We start from the raw sequence: 26,199 nt of genomic DNA on the forward strand, positions 1-26,199 counted from the left end.
GACCCAGTGCATGGCCTTTGTTTCTTTGCCTTGGTCTCTGAGCATGAGGAGGGCTATGTTTGAACTGCCAGCAGCTGTCACCGCCTGGTCACGACCTCTCCGAGAGCCGCTCGTGAAACCCCAGCCATGTGCATTCCTCCCCATTGTTCCTGGATGTGTAGTTTTCACAACTGCTCCCACCTCACACATTGGAGGAGGTTGGAGATTGCTGCCATGCAGTCTGATGAAGATGACCAATGTCTTGAGGAGCTTTTCCTTGCTGTAGCAGCTCTTTACAATCTGTGTGTTGTTCTTACCAGTGGACCTGGCAGGGCATGTCTCAGCTGTGCCTTCTGCACTGAGGTCAAACAGCTGCCGTGTTAACAGGGTATGAATGCTCATTCCATTGATGTGAAGTCCTGCAGCTTCATGGAGCTTGACACAGTCCAGTCTTCAGTACTGGATGGCCACGTTTGGGGTAGGTTTTATTTTCATATAGCAGCTGAGTTTGAGAACAACAGGACCACTTGTAATGCCCCTCTGTGAGTTTGTTCCTGTGGTTTCATTTGAACCAGGTAGTCTGGACACAAGAATAATATTTTAGCAATTTCTTCTGAAAATTTACAGAACTCCAGAGCTCAGGCTTTCATATCTTATTTCTCTCTTTATAAGATTAAGATGGGCAGAGCTTGATCCCTCTTGCCACTTTATCCTGTAAACGTTGATTGAGTATATACTATGAGTTAGGTACTGTTGTGGGCAGCAGAGATAAATGGGTAGAAAGACAGACCCCTGCTTTTAGGGAGCTTAGAGTCTGATGGAAATAGACATAGAAATGCTTGTGACTCTGAAAAAGAATTGTTCTAACAGGGAGGTGGGGCGTAGACAAGGTACAGTGAGAACAGAGGAAAAGGAGAAGCTAGTCTCCTTGGGATGCCTCGCAGAGGACGGAATACATGGACTGAGACTTGAAGTTGACCGGGGCATTTCAGACAGACAAGGAAGAGAAGGGAAGTAGCTCTGTGAAGGCTCAGAAACATGGAAGTGCATATTGTAGCCGGGAAACTCGAAGTAATTCAATATAACCAGAGTGTGCAGGGGCAAGGGAGAGATGTGGAGGGATGAGCTGGGCTCCAAGGCAGAGCTTATGTCTGACCCCAGTTCTGGAACATTGATTAGACTTTAGTTCTTACAAGTGCTGTAAGGAATAGGTTCAGGCTAGCAGATACCCCCCTCCCTCATCCTTCACCTCACTCCCCTTTCCAGAAAGGTGTGCCAGGCTCTGGACCTGAACAGGCAGTAGTGGCATTCTGCCCTGAAAACTATTCAGGCTCCTCTGCTCTCTGGACTTGTTTGTGTCTTTGGGTCATCTAAAGCCCAAAGATGGGCTGAGCCCAGGATTGTAAGTCATGGGTACAGCTTGCCATAGCCACTCAGCTGTTTTTCACTTGGGCCTCTTCATTCCATGATCAAGGTGACCCATGCAATTAAAAGGAAAACAGCCATGCAACCATTTTCATCCCTTCCACTTGTCTTCTCCGTGTTTGCTTTAAAAGTTAGTATTTCCCTCTCCAATTTTTCCACCATTTTCCCATCTTCATTCAGGCAGAAAGAAAAATAACAGGTACCCTTCCAAAGAAGACAAAGAGAAAACACAGTGTGCCCACTAATTCTCTTGATACGTCAGAAAAATATGTAGTGGAGAGGAACATTGGAACCAAGCTTCTTTATCCCATTAGTTGTTAGGTTTAGGCATTTATTTGGGTGGATCCCTTTGCCCAGTACCTTTAAAGCACCACTTAAGTGCTTTGAGAAATTGGTCAGCTCTGTGAGGGATTAGTTCTGGGCAAAGGCCAGCCAAAGGAAGCATTGACTATTTGCTTTAGTTCCAGAGTACTTTGTATTCCTGCCTTGAAACTCTTAACAGAGACTGGCCCAAAAGCACAATGCCTGATCTTGTCCCCACTCCCTGCCCCCATCTCAAATCAACCTTCAGACAGTTCCAGCTTGTTGGCAAAGGCATCCATTCTGTTCTCCTTTAAGTTTCGTTAGAAATTCAAGTCCTCTGGGGCCCTGTTCCCTTGTGGGGTTGTGAAACTGACTTTGCTTCTTGTCTGCCCTTCTGGAACCAAATACAACGAAATTCATGGGTTTGAAGAGAGAGTGATGGGAACCCAGCTGGGCACAGGATACTAGGATAAAGCTGTGGCGCCCCAAAAGTGGCCTATTCTGCCAACATATATAAATACATACAGTCTGAACTTGACACTGTGTAATTTGGCTCAGAACAATATGTATTTTGAACTCATTTAGGTGGACGCCTCTGGCATTCCAAGCACCCACTGCGGGAGCCTTTATCAGGCTGCATTTGCTTTATGCAGAAGTATGCCTTTGTTCTGAGAAATGGCCTCAACACGCTGTTGAGCTGTCTCCTTTAGTGAGTGTTATCTTCTCATCCGTTTCAAAAGATCCACGGATGCAGTCTTGAAAATCTGCTTGTCGGAAATGCAGGGCTTGGGAATGAAGATGACTGTGTAGGTTTGCTTTTAGTTTTCCCAAACCTCAATGTTTACTTTTTTTTTTTTTTTTTTTTTTTTTATGTAACCAAGCCATAGTTGCATTTTTCTTGTCGTGGTTCAGTCTGACTGTATTGTTGAGGGACTATTTTTGAACCTGTCCAAATAAACTCTGCAGAATATTTCCACAAGGATGTTACTCCATGGGTCTGGGACAGCCTTCATCCTGAATGGTACCAAGACACAAATGGTTCCCTGTTGCATGTTTTCTAATTACATTACATAAATGCAAAGAGGGTGGAAGGGAGAACGTGGAAATTCTAAGTACCAAAAGGAGATGTTAAGTTTAGAATAATAAGCTCATATGGAAGCTATCACCATTTTTTTCTTTGTGTGCTGCAAGCTCCACTTCGCCTTGGACATCATAGGATGTGGTGTTGGGGTAAACAAAACCTGGACAGGAGCAGGGGAGAAGTCCCATGTTCAATGCGTGACCTCTGCATGTAACAAGCGCGAGAGTTAGTGATAACTGTTATAGCAGTAGAGGGTGGACAGGGAACGAGGGAGAGGCAGGGCTGTAAAGCAGGAAGACCATAGGCTTGGGAGTTAGAGGACCTGGATCCAGGTCCCTATTCCACTTCTTACATGCCATGTGATCACGAGGAGTATCCTTAACTTCTTCAAACTTCAGTGTTCTCATCTGTAAGGGGGAAGATAAGTCCTGTCCTGTAGGCTTTGAAGGTCAAATATATGTGCTAACAAAAGTGTTTAGAGTATATGGTATTAGCGGTATGTCGTCAGGGGTCTGTTCTAGGACAGAAAGAAGGCATAATCCTTGAGTTCAAGGAGTTGGCATTTAGGATTGAAATTAGCAAGATCTGAGGGAGAGAATGAGTGTCTCAAATGAGTTCCTGGTAATAAAAAAATCCTAAAAAGTGTTGGAAAACACTGTGCATCTTCGTATTAGTGTCACTTATTCTTGCTCTACTCCATTGAGATATGTATGAGTAAGGCCACTGTGGCTTCTCTCCTGAACTCCATCCTCACTTTTTTAAAAGTCAGAGTTCTTCAGTGAGCACAGGGTCTCAGTGTTAGGTTAGGAGGGGATGGAGGGAAAAAGACGCTGAAGAAATAGAATGGGAACCTGAGAACTTCTCAAGGAGCTTCCGGCCTGGTAGGAAACATGACTGTTGCTGAGCACTTGCATTCAGGATAATTGGCTCAATTGCTTGATCCTCACTTAAGGAGTTGAGAGCCAGAAGGTGTACAAGGGGGAAGGAGAGGTCAAGAATTCTTGGAGGAGGTGTGGGCAGGTCATGAATCTTTAATAGGGAAGAAAGTAGGGATAGAAAAAAAGAGCTCATTATCAACTGTCAATCAAGTCATCTTTCTTTATTCCTGGTCTGGCCAGTTTGAGCCAGACGGATCTTATTTTGATCACCTCAAATGCATACATAATAATAGATAATATTTATTGGGTAAATGCTGTGTGCCAGTTACTGTTCTAAGGCTTTACATATATCATAACACTTAATTTTTATAACTGTCCTATGAGAGAAGCACTATTATCCTCATTTTATAGATGAAGAAACAGATTTTGGAAGGATGAATTTTGCCCAAGGTAATAGGTGATGCAGGTGGGATTTGAACCTGATTCCAGAGCCGAGACTCTTAGCTACTCTCTATGCTGGCCAAAAGCTGTTTAAATTGGGACGGGTCATATCAAACTGGTTTGATCCAGTTTAAACCTGATTCGACATACTTAAATTAGTTGAAATTGATCAGAGCCAGTTTCATTAAATTTAAATTGATAAATTGATCTAATTTGAAATCAGCTGTATTTAAGAAAATTATTTCTGTTTATTAATCAGAAACATAATTGTCAATCAGAGCTTCAGGTCCGTGTTACTGATGAGTTTTGCTAAATCCTTGCAAATATAATAAAGCATCATGACGTTTTAATGGCCTATGCATCTTAAAAACTGTATGCTTTTTAATTAGAATTTTTTGAGACAGTTTATAAACAGTAAAATGTACCCATCACTAGGTAGAAAAAGAAAATCCATTTATAGTATATACTAGTAATATTTACTACCTTTATGTTTTACTTTTAAGGGGTTAAATTTTTGTAACTTTTAATTTTGGTATAATTTTACACTTAACAGAAAAGTGAAAACAATACAAAGAACTCCTTTGTACCTTTTACCCACGTTTACCAGTTGTTCACATTTTCCCCCATTTTCTTTATCGTTCGGTGTGTGTGCACATGCACAGTATTTCTGAGCCATTTGAGAGTGAATTGGAGATATTGTGCCCATATATATTCCAATGTATGTTGTCTAAGAATAAGGACATTATCTTAAATAACCATACTACCATGATCAAAATCAGGAAATTAACATTGATACAATAATATATCTAATCCATAGTGCATATTCAAATTTTATCAAATTTTATGAAATTTTATTCAAATTGTTGAAGTGATATATTGTGTAGTTATTTCCCTCCAGTTCAGGATCGTGCATTTATTTTATTTAGTTGTCGAGTCTCTTTCTTTAATCCTGAACAGTTCATCAGCCTTTCTTTTTCTTGACCTTGACATTTTTGAAGCATACAAACCAGTGATTTTGTAGAACGTTTCCCAGGTTCTGTTTGGGTTTGTCTGATATTTCCTCATGAATAGATTCAAACTTTGCAATTTTGGCAGAGGTAACGATGGGTTCTTTTCAGTGCATAACATCAGGAGGCACCTGATGTCCATTTGTCCCAATATTAGTGATGTTAACTTCATTCACTTGGTTAAGGTGGTGTTTGCCTGGTTTCCCCACTGTAAATTTATTATTTTTCTCTTTGTAATTAATAAGTAAATTGTGGGGAGATAGTTTTGAGACTGTAAAGCATCCATTGATGATTTTCTAAATTCATTTTTCCTTCTTATGAGGAAGAACCTCCCCTTCTCTCCCATTTCTTTATTCATTTATTTATATCAGTGTGGACTCATGGATTCTCACTTTATTCAGTTCAGTATAATCCATTACTATTAATATTTATTGCTCAAATTGTCCAGATTTGTCCAGGAGGAGCTCTTTCAAGCGGGTTCCTGTATCCTTCTGGCAGACATATCCACACTCCATCCTTTGAGCACAAGATATTCCAAACTCTTCTTGTACTTGCCTTACCCCAGCCTTGGAATCAGCTTTTCCTCAAAGAAGCCCTGCTTCCTTTTAGTGAAGAATGGTAGTTAGAAACCAAGATCTCTAGGTGTGCTTGTTGCTATTGTGTTGATGGTTAGACACACCAATGGCTTTGTCAGCCTCTCAGAAGACAAAGCCAGGAAGAGAGAGAGAGAGAGAGAGTGTGTGTGTGTGACACTGAGTTCATATTGCTGCCTTTAAGTCCAAAATCTAGGGTTTAGTCTAGCCTTCCCACCTTCTATGTTTGTAACTCCCTTATCTAACAGTGAGAAATCTTGCTATGAATGTGATTTTTAAAGAGCAGGATTTATGCATTAGGTCTGCATGGCTCCCGGTGTACGTATGAGAATGTAAATGTGCTGTGATTCTATGAGAGCTGGTCAGTGTGTGTGTGTTCTCTGGTCTCTCGTAGTCTTTGTCTACACATATCTTCCAGTTTCTGTCATTTCTTGCCTTCTATCTTCTCTGCTGTCTTACAATTATAAAATAGTTTCATCCTTACTACTTTTCACTTAGGTGATTGAGTTTAATGTTTTCTATATTTTTAAACCCCCTAAATTAACTTGCTTTTTAAGTGGGTGGCCCTGACTGATCATTTCCATGGGTCAGTGACTTTCAGTCAGAAGAAAGGCTTCCCCAAATTCTTACTATAGAGCATACTCTGTTCTCATCTGGGCTTCCCTGGGTCGCTATGTAATCATGAGAAAGTCACTTGATCTTTCTGGGCCTCATTGTAAGATGATTGTAATGATCTCTGTCCCTTCCTGCCATACAATACAGATGTGAGGACAGGCACTCTGTTATTCAGGAGAAAAGTGAAATAGCCAGCTAAAGAATATTATTTCATAGTATCAATTTTATAATAAATTATGATGAAAAGAATCATCCCCCATCTAAACTGGAGGTATATCAATTGTGATATCATGTGGTGGTAGAATCTTTATGCCACAGAATTAAAATGTCACCGCTGTTCCAGACCTTACTTCCACTTCTCCCTGTGGTGGACTTGGTGAATAAAGCCCAAGTCTTCCTGGTTTACCAGGAGAAGCTCTCCTATCCAGGAATATAAAGATGATTATAGATCTTTCCTTAATCCATTTAGATATCATTTGAAGTCTAGGAGATAGAATCACAGAACATAAAGCATAGATATGTCAGTCAGCAGCCACATCTATTAAGGTTTCTTGACACCTCTCCCTCGGCCCCCAAATCAGCCATAAAATTCCTTTTGGCCTGGATTGGTTATCTGTAGAGTCTCACTTCAGTCAGGGATGGGGAGCCTTGAGGAATTTCTTTCACCTGGCCAGAATCTCTGCAAGTCCTCCAAATGGCCTCCCAGCCTCCTTCAGCCTCTCCCCATCCTAACAGTCTGGCTTTGTTGTTTTTTTTGTGGCTGGCCAGTAGCAAGATTCGAACCTATGACCTTGGTGCACTCTAACCAACTGAGCTAACTGGCCATCCCTCCTCCTACCAGTCTGAACACTGTTTTATGCATGCTGGTTTCTGTTCAGTAGCCCCCTAATATGCACAGAATATATAGTCCAGATTTCTTAGCTGGGTATTCAAGGCCCTCCGCCATCTAGCTCCTGTCTCCACCTCCCACCATATGGAGTAGGACAGGGGCTCTGGAGCCAGATTTGTGGGGTTGGAATTCCAGTCCTGTCACTTACTAGCTATAGGGCTTCAGAAGTTATTTATTCTGTCCATGCCTCAGTTTTCAAATCTGTAAATGGGAATGATGATGATAATAACTATCTCAAAAGGTTATTATGAAAAATAATGAATATATGAAAAGCCCCTTGAACAGTGCCTGGCATATAGTAATGTTTAGACTGTCCCCCTTCCCTTCTCCCTGTCTGTCTCCTCCCATTAAAATGTAAGCTCCCTGAGGACAGAGGTTTTTATTGGTTTTGTTTACTGCTGTATTCTTAGCACCTGAACAGAACCTGGCACATAGTAGGCACTCAATAAATATTTGCAGAGTAACTGAATATTAGCATATTAACTCTATTTCAAGCAAACTAAACTAGGTATTTATTTACAAAACACACTTTCCTAGGGGCAACAAATGCATTCAAACAAATTTAATCTCACAAGCCAAAGTATCCACTTGGTGGTGACTGCCTAGAGGAGCTGTGTTAAGAAGGATTCTGAAGCTGTTTATGGGCCAGTCAAGAAAGTGTTATGTTAATGGTGTCTACTATGGTGGTATAGAGGTCTGAGGGCCACGTATTTGTCAAATGCAAATCCCTTTTTCAGATCTTCTTCTTTCTTAGCATGGACTGCTTTCTAGACTTGACCCAGTCCTGCTTGGATCTCAGGCCCCAGCTCAAATCCTGCATCCTCCAGCAGAGCCTTCTCTAGCCATGTCAGCCCTCTGGGATTCTTCCCTTCTGTGAACTCCTGTGGCCCTCATGGCCAAACAGTTTCTTTCCTTGCTCCACTACTTCCCATTATTTGTGTACCTGTCCTTTTCCCTTAGAGGGCAGCTCTTAGGCCTTACCCTATCTCTAGTGTCTTGAACTGTGGCAGACACTTAGTAGTCCAAAAACCATGTTGTTTTAGTCAAGACTTTTTAGGAGGCAAGAAACAAACTCCTTCAAATCAGCTTGAGATTGTAAGATACTGGAGAAGCTCACAGAACCCAAGGAAAAGGTGCACATCAAGGACCCACAGGCGAGAACCAAGCCCTTGTCAGCCTCTTCAGCAGCCAGAGTTCTCTAGAAGTCTGCCCTTAATGGGATCGGTTCCCCGCCATGGCGCTATGCCTCTCAGTTCAAATTCTTCGGAGAGAGAATTTGATAGGCCCAGCTCTGGTGCCCGCTCTGGTCTCATCCCTGTGGCCAGGAGGCCAGGTTCACGGAGAACAGACATGGCATGCTATGTATATTTGTGCACGCGGTTGGAGGCTGGTTCTCTAGTAGAAGGGGTGGACAGACATACAGTTGATATTCTTTCGTGCCTGCCTTTTTCTTCAACCCCCCTATTCCTCAAAAGGGAATTTTTCAATGAGTTCATCTGAAACACAAAAACCTTAAGAAATAAATGCTGTTCTGTGGGATATTAAATATGCTTAGAAGGACCAACTCTTGAGGAGGGGGAAAAATTCTTCTCCTTACTGTGGATATGTTCAGGCCACGGGGAGCCAAGAAGCAGAACAAAGTAAGAAAAAAACTGGAGAAGTGACATTGTAAAAGAATTGATTTGCCTAGTTTCTAGCCTGAATGATTAAGAGATCTGAATGCTTCTCCTCCCTGCCGCCTGCCTGCCTGCCAGCCTGCCAGCCCTCCAGGACAACCTTGCTTTTGGTGTTTACCTTGGGCAATAGGGTGTTGACAGTTGGTTTCATAGAGGAATTCCACGCACCAGGCCCGTTCCTAGGAGCCCAGCTCTGGTGCTATCACGAGGCTGTGGCTCGTACTGTGGGGTCAGACAACCCCAGCCATAGAAATCGGCACCATGGGGTGTGAGGCATAATGGGGAAAAAAGAGGAAAACAAGAGGGGGCAAAGTGATTGGCTGAGGACAGGCTTTCTCCCTTTCAGCCTTGGGCGTCTGTCCCATCCCTGGCATTTAGGCCACATCAGTATGTTCATTTTTGCAGATAAAGCAGTAGCCATAACTACCATGCTGTACTGCCTCTTGGAAATGGAAGAAGGACAGTCACTAGAGTCAGACAGACTCGGATTTAAATTTCCACTTCAGAATTCCTGGAATTTAGTTTTCATCTTGGACCCTCTTTTGTCCCCTCACCTCCCCCATTCTTAGCACTCAATCCCTCTTCTTGATTCTTGGTCTACCACCCTACCTACAAAGAGCATTTAAAATTTTTCCATGGTGCCAAGGACCCTCCCCTTGGATCCTCATTCCTGCTCTCCAGTCCGGGCCTAGGCCTCACTTCCCACACCCTCAGCAGCCCTTGGAGGACAGACCCAGAGTGTATTGTCACCTTCTCCTTCCTCTGAGCCCACCAGCGACAGGAGGAAGAGGCAAGAGGACACATCCCAGGGGGATGGGCTGAAAGTCTGAACATCAGGTTCTGGTCCTGGATATGCCACTAATTTGTGGGGTGAACTTGTGAGAATCCTTTTCCACTATGGGAAAAGCTAATACAGGAACAATAATGGTAGCTACCACATCCTGGGAGTTGAGCATGTGCCAGGGTCTGTGCTTCATGGAGGTGTCTCAGTGAATTCTCACAGCAGTCCTGGGGATGGGTACTATTAAAGTTCTTATTTTCCAGATGAGGAAACCGAGGCTCAGAAAGTGCATCATTTGAGTAAGATGAGGAAGCTTTGTGCTAAAGCCTGGATTTGACGCGGGGAATCTGAGTCCAGCACCTCTCCTGCACTATAAATGTGAACCTCCCTAAAATAGCTTTCATTTTATGGAGCATGTGCTATTTTCCAGGAACAGTGCCCAGCACTTTGCATCCATTTATCTCCTTGATTAGGAGATATGATGAGAATGCTGGCTCCTTCTCATGGTAACCTCACTGTAAATGTCACCTCTTTAAGATGTCTTCCGCGGCTTCTCAATAATGTCATCGCTCCCCCCCCACATCACCCCCTCTGGCTTCCTTCCTTCATAACACTTTGATTATGCACAATCCATTCGATACACTCTCTGCCTCCCTGTTGCAGAACATAAGCTTCTTGAAAGGCTGGGACCTCATTTGTTCCAGTCCACTGTTGTATCCCCAGCACCTCTGTGCCTGCCTGGCACATAGTAGGCACAACAAATTTGTAGAGTAAATGAATCCTGGCAACAACTCTGTAGCACATACCATTACTAACTGCATTTTACAGATAAAGAAACCAAGGCCCAGATGTGAAATGACTTGCAGAGTCCAATAGTCAGTAGATGATGGAGAAGAATCGAACCCAGGCAGGGAGACTCTAGACCCTCCCAGCTCTACACCTGGTAGTGCGGACACTGTCGGTCTTTATCTTGAAGAGGAGGGAGAAACTGTGTACGAACCCTCTGATCCAGTAGGCCGGATTGGAAAGGAAGGCCTTTTGCTTGCTTTCATGCTCTTTCTCCAGTGAGAGTGCAGAGGCTCGGACCCCCTGTCGAGGCCAGACTGACAGGATTAGAGGAAACAGCTGGCCCGAGCTTGTGCCCTGCGGGAGGGAGCTCACATTCCCGGGACTCAGGGAGGGAGCAGCTCCCCACAGCCCAGTCACATTCCAGGTCGGTCATTTTTCTGAGCCCAGATGTTTGCTAATGAGCTGGGGAGAGGGGCTTTCAGCTCTCAGCCCCAGCTCTGGGCCCCACATTACCTCGGCCCCAAGAGGCTGGCCCAGGGCCAGCAGGCTCTGGCCTCAGGCCCATGCCCTGTGCCAGCCAGGCCTGTTGGGACAGCTGGAACACCGCTGCCAACCAGGTGCATCTCCTCGAGCTTGGAGACTCTGACGTGACAGGTTCTGCCTTTCCTACTGCAGACTCACTACCCTTGGTCCCATTGGTGCAGCATCCCCACTGCAGCCTGATGGGGAGGGGCACTGAGGTGGCCAAGAGGGTGTGGTGGGCACAGGAGTATGGGCTTTGGAGTTGACAGGTCTGGGTTCAAGTCCAGGCTCTGTCAGTTACCAGCAATGTGTCTTGGACAGGTAACACACTTTTTGGTGCCTCAATTTTTCTCACCTGTAAAATGGGAACCATGATGGGAATGTGGTAAGGATTAGATGAGACAAAGCAGACATAGGACTTAGCATAATGCCTGACACAAAATGGTATCTGTTGGTAGAGACTATGTTAACAAGTCACCTGCAGTCCCCATGCCCGCATTGTAGCCCTCCTGAGCCTTCACCAGACAGATGTGACTCAACTCCAAACCCCATGTCCTTGATTAGCGGTTGAGATTGTTCTAGAACCTCCCTGTGTTTGAGGGTGGTAGTCTGCACTGTCGAACAGGAGTCATGTCTTCTAACTCCTGACTCCTCGTGATCTGTCAAGCTCACCGGGCTACACAATTAGCTTCCTGCAGTGTGGGAGTGGGTTCTTACAAAATGCGGATGTCCACTCCCCACCCTGCCCAGAATCCACCCTGAGAATGGTGGCAGTAAGCTTTGGTTGCAAAACAGTAAATATTTCCTGAGTGCCTACTGTGTACAACGTAGCAAGGCTGGTTTCTGTGGTACGTGGTCATGCAACAGACATTGCTTCTTACTGTGTGACTTCAGGCGCGTTACTTAACCATTCTCTTGGTTTTTGCACTTAGAAAATGGGGATGACAATACTATTTATTTCATAGATTTATTATGAGAGTGGAAAGTGCCTAGAATGGGACCAGGAACATAGTAAGGTGCTCAATGCATGTGAGCTATTATTACAGTTACCATTACGAAAGACTTACCTGTGCTATATCAATAGGGGATAATAATTATTTCATTCAGCCAAATATATTGTGTATCTCCTCTGGACCTACCTTATAAGCACTGGGGACACTGAAATAAACATGTGATCCCCAACCTCAAGGAACTTGTGGTCTAATGGAGGAAAGAGATGTACACAGCTCTTCTAGAGGGAAATTAGCATCAACAGAGGTACAGTGTGTATACCATGCTCCAGGATCACACCTGAAGGAGAGGGGAGCCTGTGCTGCTACCTGAGGGTCGTGGGAAGTCTTTCCAATCTGCTGCTTGAAAAATGCATTCACCAGGGGATGAAAGGAGGGGAAGGGAACCCCAGGCAGAGGGAACAGCAAAAGCTACAGCTAGAGGCACGAAGATACATGTGGTTTGGAGACTGCTGGTAGGCTGGAGTACACCACGGAGCTACCAGCAGGCCACTAGGAGCCACCAGGATGCTTGGCAACCTCAGGACATCAGATGAACAAGGCTGTGTCCACGTGGGAGCTTCCAATCACGCTGGGTAAAATACATAGACACAGATAACTAAGATATAAAGCAAAATCACCAAGTCCCACCATTGCATCCCACATGGTGTCCCTGGGCTACCAGTTTCAAGGAGCAAAGCTATTTTCTCACTCCTCTGGGCACACAGAACAGAGAGAGCACTACCGCAATCCACCTAGATGCCCACTGATGAGATAGGACCCCCCCCTCACGCCAGGTGAGGCTGGACGCTGGGCCAGGTGGTCCACGCTTCTTAGGAGCCAGAGAAGCGAGTCCATTTTCTGGCGTTCTAGTCCCGAACAGTCCTTCCTGGGGCTCTTAAGTCCTTCTCAGGGTGCCTAAGCCAGGATCCTGGAGCCGATCGGGCGGAGGTCGAGTGACAAACAGCGCGGACCTGAATCCAGGAGCGGATAGGGTGGGCGCACCGCAGAACCGCGGAGCGAGGACGGATTCCTGGTGCCGGGACTCGGTGGCGGGAGCGCCCCACTCCCGGGGCAAGACTGCAATGCCCGGTGCCCACAAAAAGGACATCTCCATCTTTGTCCCCCCCCCGAGGCTGGCACGGCCTGACAGTCCCGTCTCGGGAACAGTCAGGCGGAGAGAAGTGGAAGCGCAGAGACGCCCGGCGAGGGCGCGTTGGGACGAGTCGGGACGCCCAGCTCGCTGCTGCGTCCCCCGTCCCGGCCGCTCCGCTGCGCCGTCGGAGCGCGCCGGGGCCCGGCCCGGGGCTCGCGGGCGGGGACAGGGTCCGGGGCCCCGGCGGCCGCGGCGCCCCCTCCTGCGCCCCGGAGGGAGCGGCCGCGCGCGCCCGCCCGCTCTTTCTTTTCCGCGTCCCTCCCCTCGGCTGCCCCCGCCCTCGCTCCCTATTTGGAGCGGAGACACCCCTGACGTCGGAGCCGCCCGGCTCGCCGCTCCCCCGCACCGCGCGCCCGCCCGGGGCCGCAGACGGCGCGCAGCGCAGCCCAGCCGAGCCTCGCGGGGCCGCCGCCCGCCCGCCCTGCCGGCCGCCTCGCCGAGCCGCCTCCGGGGGCGCCCGGGCCCGCCACCCCCCACGCGCCCGCACTCGGCTCCGCACCCCCCGGCGGGCGCGCGCGGTAAGTCCCGCCTGGGCCGGCACGCGGGCGGCCGCCCGGCTTCCAGAGGCTTCGGCCGCGGGGGCAGCGCCGCGCCCGAGCCCGGCCGCAGACTCGCCCCGGGGGCCGGTGTCTCCGCCGCGGTCTCTGCGGCCCGGAGAGGAGGAGGAGGGGGCGGCGCCGCCTCCCCCGGGGCCCTGGCTCTGCGTGTGTGTCTCCCCATCTGTCCGTCTGTCCCTCCGTCGCTGTTTCCGCCCCCTCCTCCTCTGTTCGGTCGCTCTCTCTGTCCCCCCTTGTGCCTCCGTCCCCAGTGTCCCCGGGCTTGTGTCTCTGCCCTCGTGTTTTCTTTCTCTCTGCCTCTCCGCGCTGCCCTCGGTGGGAGGCTTGCTCGGTGTCCCCCTGACCCCCCCACCCTCCAATTCGGACAGTCCCCCCGTGTCGGAGGCCCGGCCCCCTCCCCCTGGGGCGTTCATGAATGTCCCCGAGACCCGCCGAGGGTCCCCCCCCCTCCCTGCCGCCTGCCCCCGGGGCCTGGCCTGGGTCATCCCTCCGGAATTGAGTCTGGGGCAGGGAGAGCCAGCCTTTCCGGGGGCTCCGTTTTCCTAAGAATTCCACCCCCGCGAGCCAGTCCGGACGACAGGGCCCCGCCGCCGGCCACCTGCCCGCCCGCTCCTGGGGCGGGGCGCTTCTGGTCTTTTACAAGCCGCAGTGAAGGGGGCAGCTGCCTGCCTTGGCGAGGCCGGGGGGTTGGCGGGCATCAGGGGAGAGGCCACATTTCCAGGCTTTCTGAGGCCCTCGCCCAGCTGGAGCCACCAGCCTGAAACTAGGGACATCCCGGCAAAACAGAGGTCAGGACTAGAGGCCAAAGTCTGGGCGACGGCGGAAGGGGGCTGGTGGGGAAGCAATTTGTCAACAAGGAGCCCCTCACGCTTTGTTACTGTGAAACCACCGGCCTCCTGAGAGTCCCCCAGATGCTGGGGCTGCTTGGGCGTGGTTTGCCTTGAGTTGGGGCCAAAGAAAAGGCAAGGCTGGGGCGTTTCCTTGGTGACCCCTACCCCTCTCCACCCACCCCTGCAAGCTGGACCTCTCTCCTGGGCCTGTGTGTTGGAGGGGTGGACGAAGGAGTAGGTGCTGTCCATGAGCCCGGGATATGGCCTCATTATTTAAAAGTGAAATTTCAGACTGAGTTTAGCTCCTTCCACCCCAACCCCAAGGGTCGGAGGCTGCTGGAGCGGGCAGGGTTGTTGGTGAGGTCTGCAGTGGGACTTCTGTTGAGCAGATGTGCAGGCCAGCCCTGCAGCAGCTCATTAGCATGGATGGATTTGTTTGGAGACTGCTTTGGGTCTGTAGGCAGGAGGGTCTGCGGGCAGGAGTGCTATGGACGGGGTTGGAGGGCTGGCATAGAGATAGCCAGGGCTGGAAGGTGAAGCTGTCTGGCAGAGGCAGGCAGGCCTGGGTGGCATGGGCTTGGCCCTGTGTGTCCACCCACTGGACAGTTGGTGCATGCTCTGCTCAGCCACCCTGCTGTGAGACTGGAGTCATGGAATCACAGTGGCCTTAAGCGACATGCTGGAGCCAGACTCCTCCTGAGGGAATCTGCTAAAATGGACATTCCCGGGCTGTACTGCGCACTTTACAGGTGGCACATGGGACGTGAAGCAGATGGTCAGTGGCTTGATCTGTAACCATTAGACTGTCCTGCCTCCACGCACACAGTGAGCCAATGGGTGGCCTTTGGCGAACCCTCATCCTGGGATCCCACAGTGGGCCCAGGAAACCCTGCTGGGCTGACTCTGCCTTGCCGACCCACAGAGAGGCATTTTCAGTTGCTCCATTCAAGGAAGTCCCTGTACTCATTCCAAGACCTGGAGCAACTGCCCTGCCCTTGCCGATCCCCAAGCCTAGGGCTGTGGCCGCAAATGCCACACCCTCTGCACCCAGCAGCATGCTCAGCCTGGCAGCCGGGCACAGCCTGTTTGCTCGAGATTGGATCCTACGGGGGCTGCTCTCCCCAGGACCCAGGACCCTGTCTTGTCTGTGGCCCAAGGGTTAGAGTGTGTTGGGATCTTCCTCTCAGCTCCTGCCCTGGCAAGTGAGTGTGTTGGGCAGGGGCAGCATTTGAAAGTTTATAAAACCCTTCTCCAACAATTGTTTCAGATGCTTAAGTTTCACCTCCAGGATTCCCCCAAATCTAGTTTCATCAGGCAGATGGCACCCCAGATTGTGAAACACTCAGGACCCACTCAGGATCCAGTAGGAGTGAGGGGCAGAAGGGAGCCGGCAGAGGCCAGGAAGGATGAGAGGCCCCGGGGGACTCCAGGCTAGCGGAGAGGGTGACATGTACAGAGGATGTACCCTGTGACGGGCAGCCTCTCCAGAGCTTTCTATGTACTCTGCAGTTTAATTCTCACAGCTGCCTGTGACATGGGTGCTAATGCTACCCCCCACTTTGAACATAGTTGTGGAGACTGGAGGGGGAGACCCAGACCCTGCCCTCAGTGTGTGTTGTTGGGGGAGCAGGAAAGGAGGGAGAGGGAGGAGAAGTTTGAGAAACAACCGGCCACAACCCCCACGTGCTTATTGTGCATATTGTGATGTCGCCTGAATGCTGAGCCCACAGTTAGAAACATCTATCCGAGTCAGGAGTCAGTTGGGGCCAAATGTGGGAGAGGTTCCCAGAGGAGGTTATGGAAGCAGGAGCTGAAGCTGGGGAGGGGGAGGCTCGCCTTTCCACCCGGGAGGTGCCGCCCCTGCCCTGCAGCACTCCCGCGCCAGGCTGGCACCAGGCTGGGGATGCAACAGCAAAGGCCTGGGCGGGGTGGTGGGTGTGTGTGTGCACATGCTTGGGTGGGTATGCATGTTTAATGCATATGTTTGAGGCCCACGTGGGTTTGGGGTACACCTGCTTGTGTGTGTTTGTGTGTGAGAGAGACCGGAGGTGAGTGGATGCACTCTACCTTGAAAATCCTGGTGTACTTGGCCTTGAGTGATCCTGAATATTCAGATTTACCCAAAAGAGGAAATGGAGAGTGTTCACTTGTTATACAGAATAGACCCTTTGCTCTACAAAGGATTTCACAGTGGATGGGAGCAGGAGGGGGTGTTCTTTTAAAATCTAGGCCCCTCAGGTGCCTTTAGGATACTATGCTCTGGTAGGCACTAGAATCCAGGTGTGTGTGGGGGGCCGTCATTGGTGCTATTATGGGGGACCCTTTCCTGGGGGGCCTCAGAATCATGTGGGGACCATGTACAGATGCCCAGGCCACGCTCCAGACCTGTGAGGTCAGACTGTCCAGGGCTGGGCTGATGTCTCGGGGAAGATGCCAGGTAGGTGTGCAGAGGCCCCAAAGGCTGGCCCTGAAGCCTGGTTGTGCTGCTTCCCCTGCCTGGCCTTCCTGAGGGACCTTGTGAACCAGGTTCTGGGAAGTCACCAGGGCAGGTCTGCCGAGTGTGTGTTCACTACTGTCTTCCCGGCGTGGGAGATGGGGGTGGGTCACTTCCATGACCTGTGCCTCAGTTTCCACAGTGCCAAAGTGGGCCAGCCGGTGTCACTCCCCTGGGGAACTTCCTTTCTGTGTGGGTGGTGGCCCACATCTTGTCAGGCGTTTGCAAGAGGCCACTGAGAACTGGAGTGCTTGGATTTGGAAGTGGGGGTGGGAAGGCACCCGCCTGTGCTGAGGACGTGTGATCCTCACGACAACCTTGAGGGAAGGACAGTGTCAAACCTTTCCTGAGGCTCTGAGGAGCCAGGGCCTGCCAAAGTTGTGCCATCATCTGTGGGGATTCGGGGGTGGGATTTGAACTCTGGACTGTAGGTCTCCCAACTTTCCCACCCTAGGCAGTGGCTGAATGCCCGAGTGCTGGTAGGACTGAGAGGCACAGTCCACCAGGGCAGCGGCAGGGAGCCCCAGGCCTCATCCCAACTGCAGATTCCATTCCCTGGAGTCCCTGGACACCTTCTCTTCTTCCTCTGTTTCTTGCTTCTTTCTTTTGGTGAACCTTTTCATCTGCGAGCCTGTCCAGGTTCCAGTCTCGGTTCAGATCTGGGCTCTGAATGGACATAGGGCCCGGGACCCCAGCTCCCTGCCCTCCCCCTTGCCTCTCCCCCTGCCCTCCTAGCAGGTGCTCAGTGAGTGAGTGTTGAACTGCAGGGAACAGAATGGCCCGGGGAAGGGCAGTGTTTTGCCTGACTTCCTGGGGGGCCTTGGGACAACCCCTTTGCAAAGCAAGGGGGGTTAGCTGGGGGATCTCTGACTCCCCTTTCTGCTCTGACTTTCTTGGAGTCCCGTGACTCGCTGTGTGACCTTCAGGGCGGGGAGGAAGAGTGGAGAATCTGGGTGAGGTTCTCAAGGCTCAGCAAGGAAAGTACGACTTAAAAAAAAAAAAGCTGAGAAAAAAATTAGCTTAAAAAAAAATGAGCTGAGTTGCTGCTTGAAAAAACAAAAAAAGCATAAACCAACAAAAAAATAAAAACTGCTAGCGAAGATCCCACCGCAGGGTTGGGGGCAGCCTGGGCTCTGCGGGGCGGGGCTGGGTGTGGGTGAGACTCTGCCTGGCATCCTTGCGGCCTCCTGTTCCAGCCCAGCCTTGGCTCTGATGCCTGCCCAGCCTTTCCCATGATCCCTCCAGGAAAGAGAACTGGCCTTAATGGGTGCCAACTGGGTGCTGGGTGTTTTCATTTAACTCTCCCAGGTCTTCTCCAAGGAAGGTGCTACATTCCCCATTTCAGGGTTGAGGAAGGCAGGTTCTGAGACGTGAACTTTGTGCAAGTCGCACAGTTCCCAGGTGGGAGGGCTGGAATTCTAACAGTGGAGACCTCAGGGCCCATGCTTCCGGTGGGAGCCCTGGCAGTGTGCTGGAAGCCGAGTGTGGCCCCAGTGCCCTGGCCTGGCGGGTTGGGTTACAGCGCCCCTCTGTGGGCACAGCTGGCTCTTATGATCAGCTGGGCATTGGAGAAGGAGGGACATAAGGGAGGTGGCCTTCTGCCTCAGTTTATCTTCTTTCTCAACTTCTGCCACAACCTGATCCTAATTACCAGTCTCTGATCTCTGGGCCAAGTGACTGCACCAAAAAACTCACCATTATCCTATCTCCCAATAAAACTTGTTATTATCCTCAACCCATTGTCAGCTCTACTCAACTTTAACCTGGTCCTGACCTATAGCCTCAATTCTAACCTCACCTAATTCCAAGTCCAAGTCAGACCTGCGCAATCGTCTCCAGTCTACTTTCATTACAACCCATTTTCAATTCCAAATCCTACACAATCCTTAGCATCACTCCCTGTCCTAGTTGCTCCCTCTCTGGCCCCATCTGGCCTGTTGTTTCCAAGGAAGCACATGGGGTCAGGTATAGGACAAAAGTCCCTGGACCTCTCTGAGGTCTACAGGGGGCCTGTCCAGCCTACGGAAGGCCAGGGAGTTCCCGGCCCTCTTTTGGGTACTGTGGCCAGACCCTGACTCAGAGGCTGATTCCCTAGGGAGAACAGAGGACATGTCAGGGGTGAGGAAGCCTCCTGGTTGCTAAGTTTTATGAAAAATCAGTTGAGTTGCCAGTTAGGAGCAAGTCTTATTTTGCTAGGCTGCGGTTGTACTGGAAACATGGGCTTTGCTGTCGATCTTGTGAGCGAGACCATAAATATGTGGTTGACAGCCTGGCTTATGACAGGCTCATTTGGGATGGGGCTGACTGTCCACTCTCACCTCAGCTGCTCTCTCTCCCCACAGGGCTGGGAGTGGGGGTCATCCAGGTAATAGGGTCCAGCAAGATGGAAACCTGCAGGGAGAAGGGTAGGAGCTGAGGGGAACTTGGCTGGATGGAGAGCAGGGTGCTATAGAGGGGTGCAGCCCTGCAGGCTGTCCCGGGCCCTCCCTGGGAGCCCTGCTCCACCAGCCCTCTGAGATGTTCACTGCAGGAGCAGGCAAGACCCCCCCACCCCCAAATTACCTGCCTCTGCCATCCCCACCCACTTTCTGCAGAAAGTGGGCCCAGGGTGTGATTGTTCTGAATGGGGTGCCCAGTCCCAAGCCATCCCAACCTCTGGCGCTGGGTTTCTGTGGGATCAGTAGGACCTGGCCCCTCTTCCTGATTCAGTCTCACCCAGGCGCCTCTGGGGACTGTCCGAGCTGGACTGGTTCTCCAGCCCAGCTGCACAGCAGAACCCCGGGAAGCTTGTTAAAAGTGCAGAGTCCCACCCCACCCCAGAGCTTTCAGTTCACAAGTTCCAGGGAATTCTGATGATCGATTAGGTTTGCAAATCACTGGTCCATGTCATCTCACTCATTTTACAGGTGGGGAAACTTTGGCCTGAGTGTGCAGGGTCACCTAGCATGTGTGGGTCCTGTGCCCTTTCCCTGTCCTGTCCTCAGGAGGGTTGGGGACCCCTTACAGCCACTGTCCTCATTTCCTAATCTCTCTGGAGCCCCTTCCTCATTCTTTGAGGTGGAAAGAATGATAAAGTTGGGGAACTTCAGGAGTCCCCTCTGAGCCGAATCAGTTAGACACAGACTCTGCCCTGCAGCGCCATCTTCTGTCAAGTTCTGGTATTGTCCTAGTGTCTTGCTCCTTCCTTCTGTAGCAGGGGAATTGACAGATGGTCGAGTATGTGGCTTTGACTGTCTCCAGCTCAATTCAGGAGCTAGGATGGGGCGGGGGATAATGATGTGTGTAGAATCTGAGTGGGCTCGAGGCTGAGGTGGGGCATCCTAGAAAGAAATACCATCTGGTTCAGAGTTAGTTTTTTTTGCCTGGGTCCAGCCAGAATTCACCGCAACACGAAGATCGAGGTTCGCTCTCCTTTCGTCAGAATCCTGAACACTGTGGCAGTGGCTTTCCAGGAGACATACTGAAGGGGAGGCATTGCATGGACGATTTTTTGTGTGCTTCCCTGGAGGACCTACAACATCCTACTGGGAAGGGAGCTAATGATTGGTCCGCACGCGACATGTGCTTGGATAATTAGTGCCCTGTTTCGTAACTGCAGCATCCTTTGCCATGCACACGCCTTTTTTAGATGAAGAAACCGAGGCACAGAGATAAAATGTCACTTGCTCAAGGCTACATGGCTAAGTCATAAAAATAACTAACATACGGAGTGTGTATTATCTGCTAGGCTTTGTGATGAGGGCTTTTCATATAATACCTCATTTAATCTTCATGCTACCCATCTGCTGCTGATGCTATTAACAGCCCCATTTTTGAGGTTCAGTCAGGAGAAATAACTTGTCTAAGGTTGTACTTGGTTAGTAAGTGGTAGAGCTAGGATTTCAGCCCAGGAGTCACATGCCAGAGCCCCTGTTTGTAAAACCCCCCAGTCCCCTGCCCAGCCGCCCAGGCCCTGCTAGGCCTCACTTGCCACCTGTGCTCAGTTCCAGGGCTCTGGAGGCCACGGGCATGATGCTGCAGGTCCTGGTGGGGGCTGTCCTCCCTGCCATGCTGTTGGCTGCCCCCCCGCCCATCAACAAGCTGGCACTGTTCCCGGACAAGAGCGCCTGGTGCGAAGCCAAGAACATCACCCAGATTGTGGGCCACAGCGGCTGTGAGGCCAAGTCCATCCAGAACAGGTGGGCCCCAGGGGGTGGGTGGGAGGTGAGGACAGGCACCCAGGAGGGAGGCAGAGGACCAGGGCTGCCCAGCCCTGCCTCCTCTGCAGTGACACAGGCACGCTGACCTCTCATCCCACAGGGCGTGCCTAGGACAGTGCTTCAGCTACAGCGTCCCCAACACCTTCCCACAGTCCACAGAGTCCCTGGTGCACTGCGACTCCTGCATGCCGGCCCAGTCCATGTGGGAGATTGTGAGTACTGGCTGCTCTGCCCCAGTCTGGCCTCTGCCCAGAGCCTGCCCTGGCCCACTCTCCTGCGTCACAGCAGGTGGCCACAAGTCCTTAGTAAGGCCCCACTGGATTCAGGGTAGGGGCTTATGCTGGGGATACAGACATCGTCCTTGACGTGTGATGTCTTACAAGTCTGACACCAACTTGTACAGGACAGGGGATCTTTCTGAAGCTCCGCTCTGATGTCACTCATGCACTAAAATCCTTATAGTGGCTTCCTGTTGTGATAGGCTGAGACCAAAACCTTTGCCATGTCCCTCAGGTCCAGCGTGGTCTGTCTCCAACTTCATCTTGCCTCCCACCTTCCTTATTCTTGACACTTGCCACCAGCTCATCTCCTGTTGGCCCCCCGCACCTGATCTGCTCGCTCCCACCACAGGGCCTTTGCACATGCTCTTTTCCCTGCTTGGAATTCTGTCCTCCTCCTCCCCTTCGCCTAGTTGACTTCTGTTCATTCTCCCGCTCTTGGCTGAAGCGTCACTTACTCAGGGCTCCTTTCCAGACCCCCTGGCTGGGTCAACTCCCTGAACCTTCGACTCTCAGCGCACTGCTTGCCTCTGCTTTGAGCATCTGTCACATCCTCAGTTTTCTACCTGCATCTGGATGATTTTGACAAGTCTGTTTCCCTCACTGGACTCTGAGTCCCTTGAAGGACCATGCCTGTCCTTGTGTCCCCAGAACTGGCATGGAGTAGGTGCTCCGTGGAAGAAAGGGGGGAAAGAAAAGAAAGGGAGGGAGGGAGGAAGGGTGACATTAAGAGAAGGGCAAGATGCTGACGGGCCCTACAGGGTGAACCTCAGCTGGGCTGGGGGTTTGGGATGGGGCTTTTTTGAGGAAGTGATGCCTGAACTCAGCCCTAAAGGTTGAGTAAAAGTCAACTGGGTAGAGTTTAGGGCAAGTGGGAGGGGGACAGTTTGGGTTAGAAACTTCCAGGCAGAGGGAGCAGCATGTACAAAATCTGAGGCAGATCAGATAGCACAGAGCTAGTGGGAGTGGTGTGAGGTCAGGGGTGGAGAGGTCAGCTGAAGGTCAGCTTCAGGGGCAGCCTGAAGGTCCTTGGTGGCCTTAGGAAGGGTCAGGATGTTTCCGCAAATGCAGTGGGGAGCACTAAGGGGAATTTTAAGCAGGGGCAGGCCACATTTATTTTCCCCCCAGGGTGCCTTCTGGCTGGGGTGGGAATGGATAGGAAGGTGGCAGGACTGGGTGTGAGGAGAGGTTTTAGGTGGCTCCCCCAGGGGCTCAGTCCCCTCACACTCTTAGATGGGCCCACAGAGCTAACTGGGGATCACAGGTGGGCTTGGGGATTCTCGGTCCATGAGGCAGTGTGACTCTTGGGGCCTCCCCACCTGCCCCAAGTCTTTGGAAACATCCCCCCCTTCTCTCCTGCCCTCCCCAGGTAACCTTGGAGTGCCCCGGCCACGATGAGGTGCCCAGGGTGGACAAGCTGGTGGAGAAGATCTTGCACTGCAGCTGCCAGGCCTGCGGCAAGGAGCCCAGTCACGAGGGCCTGAGCGTCTATGTGCAGGGCGAGGACGGGCCGGGCTCCCAGCCTGGCCATCACCCCCACCCCCACCCCCATCCCCACCCTGGTGGGCAGACCCCTGAGCCTGAGGATCCCCCTGGACCCCCTAATGCCGAGGAAGAGGGGGCGGAGGACTGAAGCCCCCCAATGCTTCCTCCCCTCTCACTCCCCTGTGGAATGTTGGGTCTCACCCTCTGGGGCAGAGTGGGGGGAGAGGCTGGAGCCCCCCTTTGGCACTGGATGGACTTGGATTCAGACTTGGACTTGGAATGCTGCCCAGTTGCCATGGAGATCTGAAAGGGAGGGGTTGGAGCCAAGCTGCACAATTTAATATATTCAAGAGTGGGGGGCAGAAGCAGAGGTCTGCAGGGCTCTTTTTTTGAGGGGGGGGTCTCTTCCTTTCTGCCTTTCAGAAATGTGCCCTCGGGAGGGGGAGGAAGTTGGCTAAGCTGCTGAGGTGGGGGTGAGGCCATCCAAGCTGGCAGGAACCCGGCTAAGGCCCACACAGGCCCTGGCGGGGGGCAGAACACTGGGGGTGCGGATGGTGCAGTTGGGGCCCTGAGGGAGGGGAGGCACCTTTCCGGCATCATCCTTGAAGGAGGGGCTGGGCTAGGAAGATCATTGGCAGAAGCAGGAAGGTCCAGCCCCACTGGTTTCCCCAAAAGTCTCCCACCCCATCCCTGTGCTGGGGAAGCATCTTCCCGGTGGCACTGAAGGGGCCCTCCCTCAATGCAGTGGTTGGGAGTCAGGCCTGGGCAGGACCCTGCTGACTCATGGCACTCGAGCTGCAGCCAGGCTCTCTGGGCCTTTCTCGGGCTTCCTTGGCTTGACTGGAGGGTGGGAGGAAGGAGTCTTCCCGAGCCAGGGGGAGTGGGGTGATCCCCCAGACCATCACTGAAGAAGAGCATCCCTCCCTCATCTCCTTCTTAGAAATCTTAGCACCTCCCACTGCCCTCCAAGTTCTAGGCCTTTCAGCTGATGGGGCCAGCCCTGCTCTCTTGGGGAAGCTCTTTCTAAATATCTGACAGGTGGGGTACAGGAGGGTGACTCCCTCACCTGGAGTTTCCAAGGAGGGACCTGGGTGGGATGGACTCTGGCTGAGCCTTCAGGACGAGGAGGAACGAGGCTTGTGTGGGAGGCCAGTGTTCACTCGGGCTCTCTCCAGCTCTGCAATTCGCACACCTCTTCCCTCCCAGCTGCACTTTAACCCTAGAGGGCTGTGGGGCCCTGGGGGAAGGGCAGAGCAGGTGGGCAGTGACATAAGTCAGCCCCCAGAACTGCCTGTGTCTGCTCCTCTGTGTCCCAGGTGGCTGCCAGCCCCCACCCCCACCTGGGGGCACTCCAGCCCTCACGGCTGTTCCTACGAGAGCTTCTGGAGCTTGTAACCAGTAGATGGTCTCCCCGAGGGACCCTGAGTCTTCCCATGAATAAATTCATTCATTGCCTGTGTTCTCTTCCTCATTGGTGGCTCTGCTGACCCAGGCAGCAGGGCCCTGGGGGAGGGGAGCCAAGGCTAAGGCGGTGGAGTGCTGGGCAGACCCACAGGTCCCTTGTGGCCCTCTCACTTCCCTGTCCAGGCACCCCTGACTCTTGAGCCTCTGTCTCCCCAGCTCCCACCTCGTCCCTTGGGGGCCCGTTTCTGGCCTTGCATCCACCTTGGATGGGCCTCCAGAACTGGACTTCATGGATTTTTGACCCTGGGTCCCTTGGGCTTGCCCCACGCCATCTCTCCACCCTCACGGTGACCCAGCATCAGCCTTTGCCTAGGTCTCAGCCTGGCCTGGCCCCCAGGAGATGGGGAAAGGGTCAAAAGTATTAGTTACAAATTCACGTGCAAGGTTGGTCACTGTGTTAAGTACTGCATGTAAATTAACTCGCTTGATCCTTACCACTGCCCAGTGATGTAGATATTGCCCTCATTTTATAGAGGAGGCATCTTAAGAGCAGAGGGCATAAGTCATTTTCCCAGGGTTGTGCAGTTAGGACATGTCATCAACAGTACTGGGACCTAGGCAATCTGTCCCAGAGCCCACACCAAGCTTGGGGATACCAGTACTCATTTATCATTCAACCAGTCCACAGGGAGGACTTTTACAGAGTGGGAAACTCAGGCTTGGAAGCATAGAAGACCCACATGAACTCAAAATACTGGCAATAAGTATGGCATCCCATGTCCTTGGTGCTGAGCCTCTGGGCCCTGGTGGATTTGGACCTGAGCACTGTCTTGGTGGCAGTCTTGGTGAGGAGCTGTCTCCACCCTGTGTCTGGAACAAGGCGGGGAATACATTCACGGACACACGGAGAAAGTAAGGGACTGGTTGGGAGTAAAGCAGGAAAGCGTTTGAGTGGCTGGTGGCGGGCCTGGAATGCCAGCCCGAGTTCAGACCTCACTTTGCAGCAAGGACCCCTGGAGGTGTCGGCGCAGAGCTGGGTTTCTGTGACTAAAACGGGTGGGAGGAGGGGGAGGCAGGAGACCGGCAGGGGTGACTGCCACGGTCCGGGGAAGGAGATGACGGGGGCCAGTGGGGGTTTTGGGGGGGGAGCAGTGGGGTTGGAGGGGCGGGGCTGAGCCAGGGGGCGGGGCCACACGGGACAGGCGCTGCTGATTGGATGTGGGCCCAGCGAGTGGGAGGAGCCCGATTTGAGCGATGTCTGATTGAGAAGTGTCGCTAGCTGGGCCAGCTCGCCAGGGGGTGACATGTGAGGGTAGAGACTTCCGATTTTTCTCACCACCAAGCTCCAACTGAACCACCAAGAGCACCTGGGGAAAAATTGCAGCCCCCGCCCTGCCCCCCCCACAAGGGTGGAGGGGCTTAAAATCTTCAGGAGGGTTTAACACTGACACCGGCACTGTCAACGCAGGTCCCCCTCCGATGGCTAGGTCGTTAGTACCGGCTTCCCTGCCTTGTTTGCCTATAGGGAACCAACTCTCAACTGGTTTTCCTCCCTGCTCCAAGCCTCTGCTGAAATCCGGGCTGCTTGAGTTCAAGTCCTGGCCGAGCCACTTTCTAACTCATCTTGAGCAAGTCCCATAAGAGCTCTGAGGCTCGCTTTTCCTGCATGTAAAATGGGAATAATCACACTTACCTCACTTTCTGGGCCGTGGTGAGCATTACATGAGTCGATGCACGTTTAGAGCTTGGAACAGTGCCTGGCGTTTAGTAAGGTCTCCAGAGTGTCAGCTGTTATTATCATTGAGAATGAATGGCCCACAACTGCAGG

At 51.6% G+C, this 26,199-nt stretch overlaps 1 protein-coding gene across 1 annotated transcript; it reads left to right on the top strand.

Annotated features, from left to right (window-relative positions):
• The first annotated feature begins 13,533 nt into the window (after positions 1-13,533).
• On the top strand, positions 13,534-24,426 carry NBL1 (NBL1, DAN family BMP antagonist). The gene is made up of 4 exons (XM_063104834.1): positions 13,534-13,642; positions 20,989-21,183; positions 21,305-21,416; positions 22,852-24,426. Exons 2-4 carry the CDS (start codon positions 21,014-21,016, stop codon positions 23,113-23,115), a joined length of 546 nt encoding a protein of 181 aa, XP_062960904.1. The 5' UTR covers positions 13,534-13,642; positions 20,989-21,013; the 3' UTR covers positions 23,116-24,426.
• Positions 24,427-26,199: the final 1,773 nt, after the last annotated feature.

Source organism: Cynocephalus volans, chromosome 8 (assembly GCF_027409185.1).
Source record: "Cynocephalus volans isolate mCynVol1 chromosome 8, mCynVol1.pri, whole genome shotgun sequence".
Lineage (NCBI taxonomy): Eukaryota > Metazoa > Chordata > Mammalia > Dermoptera > Cynocephalidae > Cynocephalus > Cynocephalus volans.